The 11,320-nt window shown below is 39.2% G+C and overlaps 1 protein-coding gene across 1 annotated transcript; it reads left to right on the top strand.

The window, feature by feature from the left end:
* Window positions 1-984: 984 nt before the first annotated feature.
* pym1 (PYM homolog 1, exon junction complex associated factor) lies at window positions 985-10,825 on the top strand. The gene is given in 4 exon segments (XM_072249439.1): window positions 985-1,008; window positions 1,010-1,118; window positions 3,541-3,634; window positions 9,625-10,825. Coding segments are annotated over 4 exon segments (699 nt in total). The 3' UTR covers window positions 10,097-10,825.
* Window positions 10,826-11,320: the final 495 nt, after the last annotated feature.

Here is an 11,320-nt window from a genome sequence, read left to right on the forward strand (position 1 = left end):
GTCATACCTTTGTAACCTCACACAGCTCTGGAATCCTCTATCTTTACATTCTCCAACTGCCAAACATAGGCATTTAATGGTCAGTATAGGCATGGTGGTCTGAAGGGCCTGCTTTTGTGCTATCACTCTCTCCTCAGAACCATACAGCACAGTACAGGCCCTTAGGCCCACGAATTTGTGCTGACCTTTTAATCTACTCCAAGATCAATCTAACCCTTCCCTCCCACATGACCCTCCATTTTTCTATGTAAGAAATCTTAAATGTCCCTAACATATCAGCTTCTACCACCACTGTGCAAAAATAAAACTTCAGTGAAGTTCAGTCACTGAAGGTTTAAGGAGACTGGTGAGATATGGTCTGGTTCAGACCTTTGAAACTACTCTCTTTGGCCGTTGTCCAAATAATTCCTTTATATGACTTGTGGTTAAATTATGTGTCTACATTAGAAATGCAATATGGGGAAGCTGTATCACTTAATTTCTCAAGCTTGTTTTGCCACTGCTGAACTGTGACCTAGCTCCATACACTCATCCTTTCCCCAAATCCATCATACTGCTGTCTCTCGTCAGTCATAAAATTAACAAGGATCTGTTAAAATGAAATTTTAGAGTACAAAAGCAGGGAAGTTACGTTGAACCTGTATAAAACATAGGTTAGGCTAAAATTGGAATAATTTCTGGTAGAAAAAATGCAAAGGTGCGAAAGAGAGTGGAGGGAAAAATTACCATAATGGTTCAACAGTGAGGGTTAAAATGTAGATACGAATCTTTGAGTTTCTTCTCATTGGAGCACGCAGGATTAGGTGGAGTAACTGGAGATAATGACCCCACCAGCAGATAGTTTAAGAATTGGGCGGGGGCAATTTAAATATAGGGTTAAAGATATAGAAGGGATACAAGGTAATATATTTAAATATTAAAAAAAATAAAGGGACGTAATTAATTATTTCTAGTCATGTGACGCGCATTGAAACGGCGAAGTTTATGTTTGGGCACGCCTTTTGCCGTGTTGTGTTGTGTCGTGTCGTCCCCGAGCGCGGCCACACCCACTTTCGTGCTTCAATTCAAATCGTTACATCAGAAAATCGCCATGGAAGCTGTTCCCGTCGCTGATTCTGGTAGGGCTCGCTGTTTTGTAATTTTTACTCAAACAGGCGGCGACATTTTATTAAGGTTGAGAATTCCTTGTGTGTGAAGGTGTTCGAGCGGATGAGCGTAATGGAGGAAACAAGGTCACTTCTACCAAGTGAAAATTGAGGAAGGTTTGTGGGAGGGCGGCGGCAGCAGGGCCTTTAGCGCGAGCCCCCAACATGGCAGGAAATGGTGATTGGGGGGTGGGTGCAATGCGGTTTTGGGAGTGCGGCAGCCCTTTGTGGCTCACTTGGCACTGTAGTTCGATGCCCTTGACAAAACCCGAGACGGTTCGATCAGGGCTTTTGGTTCACTTTGACTTTGTCGTCGTCATCGTTGCCCTCTCCGCCATGAGAGGTGAGTGGCGCAACTTCCGGCGCGTGCATCATGGCGGCTTTTTATATGACGGATGAGACGGGTGAGAGTGTGGGTTCTTTACCCCTTTTTGTCTACCCTATTGTCTCTCCGCTATCGTTGGTGGTGGAGGGGCCCTCTGGAAAGCAGCGTATTCTGGTCCTTGCTTTTTCTGCTCGCCATTGCGCTATGGATGTCGATCCCGGCTCTTAGGCCGCGTGAACTGTCCCCGCCTTGATGGCGGGCGGAAAGCTTTAAGAAAGTGCGTGGCGCCGATTGCGGCCTAATGCAAAAATTCTCCATCGGTACCTTGCCCAGTACCCGAACTTGAAATTGTGAATGTTTCCGAGGCACATTGCTTAGTGCAAACTTAGATGCGATTTTTTTTTTTACTGGGGTTTGGGATATTTATAATATAAATATTAAATTCCGATGTTTTGCGCTGATGCCGAGCTATTAATCCTAAAATACCTTTATCCACCATTTTTATCATTAAATATTTTGTTTAAAATTTAGATGTTATAAAATAACTTTGAAGCTGTACTGTGCCTGAGGTTGCACTTCAGAATACAATTAATTGCGCAGTTTCGTTATACGTTTTTAATGGTGATGTTTTTAGTTTAATTTTAACACTTAGTCAATCCTTTTTAAGTGTGCAATTTTAACTATTTTAGTTTGATGTAATGAAGTGGGCAAACTTTGTTTTCGCTCTCGTTTGGATATCCTGATTTTTTTTTCCCAATATGGGGAATCTTGAGTTAAAACCAAGTACTTATCGCGAAGGAAGGTGAAATTGGTGGTTATGTTTCCTTAAAACGACTAAAACCTTCAAGCTATTGTAAATGGTGGTGAGGCCCTGGTAGAGACTTGGAAGCAAGCTTGTTCCTGTCTTCAATCGGAGGTGGTTGTGAATTTTAGGGTACAAAACAGGGAGATAATAGTAACTTATGAAAAAAATGTTCTAACTTTATGCCAATTTATAATATTTTTAAAAATTGACTACATTCTATTGGGGTTTAAATTGTCATTTATTTGGTTAGTGCATGAGATACAGTTGTACCGGCACTTAAGAGTTACTGTTACCTAGGGAATTGGAATCCTGTATTAACGTTTACTTGCCACCAGGAAGCCTTTGAAAACGTTGTTCAATGAAATTTGCTGCTTTTGTTTCTGAGTGCAAGTATTATAATGTAGATATCTGGTATTTTATCCACTTCTTTAACCCAGTCAGACTATTGGCTCTATCATGAAGCACAAATAGATCAAAGGCCATGTTGAATCTACCACACAATGGTTCAGCAGTACCTGGAGTTGTTAGCCAATTTTGGCACTTTGCCTGAAAGGGTGTAGAAAGGATGGTATATGGATGAGTAACCCTCATTTTCTCTCTCTCTCTCGCTCTCTCTCCTCCCTTCCCCCTCCCCCCCCCCAACCAAGTTTTAATCACATCCTTCCAGTGTGTCAACTAGACTTTCCAGGTGCAGTCTTGCAGTCTGAGAGAATTAGTGTAAATTCAAGTATAGAAAAGTGGAGCTGTTCTTCAGACCGGCGAAGAGGAGACTTGATAGAGTGTTTGCAGTCATGATTACTAGCACAATATTGTTAATTGGAGAATACAGATTTGAGGTGATTAGACAGCATGAGGAAGGAGCTCTTTCATGCAGTGAATGGTTGGGATTTAACATTCACTGTAAAAGTGTGCTGGAAGCAGATTCAATTGTGGCTTTCCAAAGGACATTGGAAAGTATTTGCAGTGGTAGAGACACTTTCAAGTATTGGACTAACTGGATTGTTCTTTAAAATTGTTCAAGTTTAATATGCTGTAACAATTCTGATTGTAACACCAGCGCCACCCTTTTTTAAAGTTGGCAGTATATAGGATGTTAATTTTTGAGCTTTACTTTTGTGCCAATTGCTGGAACGTGAGGTGATTTTTTTTTTGCCTGAAGTATTCCTTTTAAGTATGAATATTTAACTGTAAATGGAGTACCCTCTTAAATCACAGTGGACACCAAATGTATATATTCAAAACTTGTCTTTCCTCAACATTTGTAGGAAAGTATATTCCAGCATCACAGCGTCCTGACGGGACTTGGCGAAAACCAAGGCGTGTGAGGGAAGGATATGTGCCTCAGGAGGAAGTGCCAGTGTAAGTAACATTTTGAGGAAACTGAATTTTTTGAAGTGAAATTGTTTCTTTTTTATATAAAAAAATTATGGTAAAGTGTGCACCTTTTCTCATTGTCTGTGTTCAGCCTTGGTTCACACCCAATGCCTCTGAACACCTGCCATCTTCAACAATGGCACCAATTGTCACACCAAATTATTAACTTGTAGAATACCAAAGTGTTTCAGCTATCAAAAGTTTAGCTTTTTTATTTGACATGTTTATCTATAGTTCTGCAGTTAAATTTTAATAGTCAGTGAAATAGTACTTCGCTTTGGGGAGTGACTAGGTGCCCACAGAAATGACTGGCCTCAGTTGTCTACTGTTAACATCTGCAAGTACAACTGTTGCAGATTCATTTTGACTATTCCAACAAATCTTTGAAAAGTCTTGTATTTTTACAAGTAAAAATAGCTGAATTTCAGTATGATTCTCCAGCTTGTCCTCCTGTAGTGACATTTTCAATAAAAATACTTAATGACCATATTAAGTACAGTGGTGCTAGAAAGTTTGTGAACCTTTAGAATTTTCTCTTTTCCTGCGTAAATGTGAGCTAAAGTATGATCCAATCTTCATGCAAGTTCAAAAAAATATTTAACCCAAATACAAACATTATACTTATTCATTTATTTATTGGAAAAAAAGATGCAATATGTATTTGTTGGAAAAAGTATGAACCTTCCTGCAACTGGTGTGCCGCGCCCCCCCCCCCCCCCCAACCATACAACAAAAACTTCACCCAAGTGTTTCCAGTAACTATTGATCAGTCCTGAACATCGGCTTGGAGGAATTTTAGGCCATTCCTCCTTACAAAACTGCTTCAGCTCTGGGATGTTAGTGGGCTTTCTGCATGAACTACTTGCTTCAAGTCCTTCCACAACATTTCTGTAGGATTAAGGTCAGGACTTTGACTTGGCTATTCCAAAACACAAATTTCTTTTTAAGCCATTCTGTTGATTTACACTTGTGTTTTGGATCATTGTCTTGTTGCATTATACAACTTCTATTAAGCTTCAGGTGACTGACTGCTACGGTAACATTCTTCTGTAAAATGTCTTGATACAATTTTGAATTCATTGTTCCCTCAACAATTTCAAACTGTCCAGGTCCTGAGGCAGTAAAGCAGCCCCAAACCATGATGCTCCTTCCACCATGCTTCACAGTTGGGATGAGGTTTGGTGTTGGTGTGCAGTGCTCTTTTTCCTCCAAACATAGCAATGTGCATTTCTGTGTGTATGTGTATATACATGTGTCTATATATAAATAAAACAAAACAATTTGGAGAACAGTGGTTTCCTCCATGGTATCCTTCCATGAATACAATTCTTGTTCAATGTCTTTCTTATAATAGTGGACACATGAACAGTGACTTTAGCGAGTTCTGGAGATTTCTGCAGGTTTCTTGCTGTTACCCTTGAGTTCTTTTTCACCTTCAGCATTGCACGTTGTGCTCTTGATGTGATCTTTGCAGGATGACCACTCTTGAGAGTAGCAACAGTACTGAGTTTCCTCCATTTGTAGACAAATTTCTGTTACTGTGGACTGATCTCTAGAAACACTTGGGTCTTTAGAAATGTTTTTGTAGCCTTTTCCAGCTTTGTGCATCTCTATAATTATTCTAAGGTCCTCAAAGTTGTTTTGATCGAGGCATGGTGCACATAAACAGATCTTGAGAGCAGGTTCTGTCAGTAATCTGACTTTGTGTGTTTTATTAGGCAGGGCACCTCTACAACCCACACCTCCAACCTCATCTCATTGATTGGAACACCTGACTCCAAATAGCTTTTGTAGAAGGCAATACCTCAGAGGTTCACATACTTTTTCCCAATAAATGCATGTAATATTGGATTATTTTTCTGAAATAAGCAAGTATAATGTTTTTATTAATTTGCTTCTCTTGATCTAGAGTTAGGAATTCGGTGACTCGGGAAGAAATATTTTCAATGCAGTTAATTTCCCACTGTTTTCATTTCAAAATGGTAATGTGTTGCATTTCAAACACATTTTATCTTTGGCTCATGAGCATCTAAACTAATTGGATTCCCAGCATCGCAGCAGTCTTTAGTTAAGGTCCAGCCCTCAGAATTTAGTACTTTTGAAAGGAATGGAAGGAAGTAAAATTGAGTTGTTCCCTGTAAGTGCCCAACACTTGTCTATTGCGGCATGATTAGCTTGGAGACCCAAACCATCAAGTCAAAAACTGCTTTGCATATTGTTATGACTGCTCTAGCCTTGTGAGTGAAGCCATTGTCCCATGTTTGCTTGAACATGCTGATTAATTTATCCGGATTTCATAACCACATCTGGGTTAAGTCCTAACCAATCTTAATGTTTGAAGCAATTTGGGTGCTGCAACTAATCTGTATGCCAGAGTTTGGAAAGAGTAAGGCTGGCCAGCGTTCCTGGTATAAATCAATCCAGATTGGGAAGAAAAAGAGATGGAGTTCCAGCAAGTTAATCAGAATGTTTATTATCGCTGATATACTTTGTCATGAAATTTGCTGTTTTGTGCAAGACAAATTGTTAAGACACAAAATTATATAAAACTAAAAATTACAATGTTAAATATACATTTAGAATTTTGAAGCATGAGGTAACTTATACTCTCCTGCCATGCTACCTGTTACGAGCCATGACACTTAGAGGATTTGAGGCCTGTTGATTTCCGAGAGGAAGTGAGCATTACCCTAGGCATTCCCTTTGTCAGGCTCCAGATTAGTATTGAAAGATTGCAGGCAGGTTGCCAACTTTGTTTTACTGTGACAACTGAGCATAGTAAAGCTTCTCCTTTCTCTCTCCCTTCTTCCTCCCCTTCATTTTCTGTTTCTCGAAAGAACTGACTTGAGGTTCCCTGCCCATGTATACTTTTTGTAGTTGCTGCTGGACAATGATCTTTCTCCTCTTCCTGCCGTTGTCCCAATCAAGCCGAGAATGTGGTTTGTTACCTAATGCAGCAAATTGTTTATCTTAAACATCCAGAAGTTCAAAAGGATGTTTTATAAATGTTCCTGATTGGCCCTAAATGTGATTTTTTTTTATATAAACTACGGATAAAACTTACCGTGCAAAAGTGGGAAAATAGTTATTTTAAACTTGCTTAACTACTGCAGGCACAATTTTGAAATGTGCATTACATGCAAATGTTTGAGTTTTTAATGAAATTATATGAAATTATAATTTTAATGAAATTATAATTGGGGTATCATTCATTGTTTCTTGGTTAATAAGACACTTGGAAATATAGCATGTTTTCAATCCAGTTTATGACATATGCAATATTTATGCAAAATTGCTGTGTTAAAATTAAAATATTGCCTTTCTCAGGATGGATCTGCATTATAAAAGGAGTCGGACGTGAGTGTTTATATTTCTCGTGAGAGCAAATGCACTCCCGATTCCATGCTTGTTCACTGCGCAAATTAGGTTTATTAACATTATGCTAAAAATTAAGGTTTGTTTTTATAGGAAAATTGCGTGATATTTCCATCCAGTGCAAGTCAACCTTTCCAAGTATTGCTGAATCAGTGCACCCACGCTCCCCTTCTGCTAGCATTTGGAGATCTTCATAAATGCACTTATTCTATGTGCACCTTTCGCAATGATGTGCAAAAGCCTTTTGTGCAAAGCTGTTATTAAAAGGTACTTCAAAAATAGAATTGGATTAATGTTTCTAATGAGATTTTGAATTCCAGTAAATCCACTTGGTACAGTGGATGTCAAAGCAAGCAAGAAATGCAAGAGTTCGTTACAAAGCACAGCTTTCTTATAAATCTTCCCAAAATTTACATTCATAGTTAAAATGTTTTTGCACTTTTCTTTGGTAATACTTAAATTCTTTCACCTCTTATTGCATGTTGAGTAGGCAAGGAAAGGTAAAGGGACATGGTTAAGTAAAATAGGAAGGGAAAAAATAAAATGGTAGGAAGTTGGCATAAGGAAATAGTGTTCAATGGAATGGATCTCTGCCTCATTCCTCAATTCAATGTTGGTGTCGGCCTATCAATGAAGGAAAGTTTTAACCAGAGTGTGGGTGATTTTGTATATATAATTTAAAAAAATTAAGTAACTGGATTTTGGTCTGCATTTGGGATGGATGCTTCTGTGCCATAAGAACATTGGAAATAGGGGCATGAGTAGGTCATCTGGCCTGTTGAGCCTGCTCCACCATTCAATAAGATTATGGCTGATCTGGCCATGGACTCGTCTCCGCATACCTGCCTTTTCCCCTAACACTTAATTCCCCTACTATGCCTAATGATGGTGGATGGTATAGTTGAAGATGGGAAAATTAAGCTGGATAAAACCTCAAAAGAGCTATGGGTAGGTTGATAGCCTGCAGGTGGGATGAAATGGGAAATGTAATTAAGGAAGAAATGGCTTTGAAAGAAAAGTGACATCATCTGGCAAAATTGGCAAGATTCTGCCATTTTCTGTCCTGTTAACTGTTCCCTGTTTAGTTTGCCGCATAAACTACATGTAATATGTTATAACTGGAGCAGCTTTGAAATCCTGACTTCATGTCATACTTGATTTGATCGCTTGAACTTGGTATTTGTTTCTTTTAACATTTGCTCAGCGCATTCTTTTACTGGTTTCTCAGCATAATTTGAATACCAGTGCTATAAATCCTCATAAAAGGATGAGATATTCAATTCATATGATTGAGCCTGATCAATCATCTTTGTTCTTCAAGCAATGGGCACTATCTTTTTTTCTCTAACAGCTCTTAATGTTCCTATTGCTCCCTACTCCTGTTCTTATTCCAGTTGCAAGATTGTTAAACTTAATTTGATTATTTAACTGGCCCTACCCCATGCACTTCAAGCTGTATTAACTTTCTATCACTACAAGCATTATCTAACTTGGTGTAGAATGTTTGCTTTTCAATTCAATGCTATGCAAGTTCAACCATCACGACCTTAGCCAATGGAAGTTATCCCAGTGAAAGCCAGCATTATGCAAAGTATACACCTAAAAGTTGGTGCAAAAACAGCTGCAATGATTTTCTGTAACTAAACTGGCAATTTCTCTAAGGGGCAGACATTAGCAGGTGTTTTGCTATTGTTGCTGTCATTGAGGAAGAAATTAATATGTTGTGAAAATAATTGCTTTAACCCTATTAACTATTTTGAAGGATTCTGTTTGTGAGGAGGAGTGAAGAGGAAGTGTCACTTGAATTCTAAAATTGACAAGTCTGTACCTCAATACCAACATTGACTGCAACAAAGCAGACTTTCATGAGGGAAACATCTTTCCAGGGCTAATTTGGTCAAAGTTTTAACTGCTCTTGTTAAAGGCCATCCCATTTCTGAATGATTTTACAGAAGGATTCTTGTTATTGATAGCAAATGTAGGTTTTTCTTTCTCTTTCGAACAGCTCATTTGTTGCAAAAAACCCTCAATTTTTCATTTCCCTGTTTTAGGATTAAATTCAGAGAATCATCCACCCTTCTAGCATTTAACCCAAGTGGGCGCTTTTCCTGTCAATAATTGACGGCAAGCTATGTAGCTGAGGGGCATTGGAGCCAAACCTGGTCCTGTATTTATTCGAATGAGTTAGTACAACTGAAGGAAATGGGAGATGTTTTGTCAGGCATATTAAATAGCACACCAGGAACTTGTTTCGGGAAAACCTTTCAAATACATTGGCTTGCAGTCTTTGCTTCCAACACGTATTGAAAAGGTGGATCTTTCATTGCTTGGGGGACAACTTCTACTACAAAAGCTGGTCCTTGTAATCATGCAGCCCACAGGATCAGCTTTGGCTACAGTTGTCCTCAGTTGGCTCATTTTCTAGGTCAGACAGAAAAGCATGGTCACTTAAATGAATTCAGTATATTGGTGCCAATGAGACTGTTGTCCAGCAAGAGATGGGAGAGCAAGGGAGCAAGTAATGAGAAAAATTGTTATAACTCAATCTAATTGTATACTAGTTTGCATGGCCTGTTATTATCTATATTTATTGTGTGCAGGTACGAGAACAAGTTTGTGAAGTTTTTCAAAAGTAAACCAGAGCTGCCTCCAGGCCTTAACCCAGATGAATCCACCAAAAGCAAGCAGCAACAGTCAAAGCAGGACGGAGAGCTAGCTGGGTTATCCAAGTCAGCTAAACGCAACCTCAAGCGCAAAGAGAAGCGCAAACAGCAGCAAGAAAGTGACGGCACCACCGAGGCCGATGAGCTGAGTCAAACGTTGCAGAAAACCACCATTGTTGGTGGCAGTGGCAATCCAAACCTGCAGGCTGCTGCACTGCCAGGTGACCACGATGGAGCAGAGAAGGCCAGAAAGGTAAAAAATCTCAAAAAAAAACTGCGCCAAATCGATGAACTACAGCAAAAGCTAGACTCTGGCGAGATAAAGCAGGCGACAAAAGAGCAGCTGGAAAAGTTGAGCCGCCGAAAACAACTGATGGAGGAGTTGGAGGATTTGGAACTGGGTTTGTAGGGGAAAAACATGTATGCTTTCAAGGATACGGGGAGATTTATTATTCCATATCCATGCCAAGTAACTGTCAGACAATATTTGGGCACACATCCTAAAGAGACCAAGGGTCACACAATGGGACATCCTTGCCCATACTGGTCCTTGTAATCATGCAGCCCTCATTTTGGTTTTATCACAACTGATGGAACTATATTTTTTAAAATTACTTTCCAATGTGCGGGACTATATGGAATTAATGTGCTATTTAGTAGACTGAATCTTCGCTGTTACACTACGCGACTACAAATTGTGTTTCCATTGTTCCACTGCCTCTCATTGCGTGTTTAACCTGAACCAGGGGTTCGTCATGCTGAGAAGCCTGATCATCATCTCCAGTGCTTTCACATAATGGGGAAAATAAGAATCCACTGTTCAATTCACCAAAAATGGTTACAGCACTTGATTTTTGCCTTCCATCCAAGTCTCTCATCTTTCAGTTTTGTGTAATAAAGTTCAGATTGAGAAACAAATTTAATGATGAGGAATAAGATGTATTATCAACTGGGAACATTGACATTAAAATTACCCTCTTTGGGCTGCTGTTGCACTAAGTGATACCTGCCGATTATTTTGTTGAATTGTGCTTGCTCCCATTGTTGGGGGATTATTGAATTGATATTTGTATGTCTCCCATGTGGTGAACTCTTGTCTAAAGGTTTTAATAAAATCATTTTTCTGTGTGCCCTTAAAGTGCAGAGTGAGCATGCTCAAAATATTTATTTTGTATACAAGTGACAGCTGTGCTTCACTGGTATAAAGATACAGTGCATTAGTGATCTGAACTACTTGAATTCAACATTATTGTGGGTCTGTTTTTATTTGCTCTGTTTCTTGTGTAATTGATTATCAATTTATAGTTGTACAATTTACCCCCCAATGTGGACCACAAGCATCGCTAGCAGTTCTGAGTAATCAAAGCTGAAGCCTCTGCACTTTGAATGTATATGAAGTTCTTTGCAAAACTTCTCAGATAAGGCGCTAAGTTAGGCGCTAAGTTAATGCAAATCCCAAGCTGCCTATCTATTGAATGCAGAAATGAACGGAGTTAGGGTGGTACTGCCAAGTGGCACTTGTGGGAAAAGGAAATATTTCTCTAGCATGATTGATGCTATGTAAAACTGCTTTTTCTCACAAAAATACATATACAATATGTACTTGTGTTCATTGATGCTAAGGCTCCTGTGA

Source organism: Mobula birostris, chromosome X (genome assembly GCF_030028105.1).
Source record: "Mobula birostris isolate sMobBir1 chromosome X, sMobBir1.hap1, whole genome shotgun sequence".
Classification (NCBI taxonomy): domain Eukaryota; kingdom Metazoa; phylum Chordata; class Chondrichthyes; order Myliobatiformes; family Myliobatidae; genus Mobula; species Mobula birostris.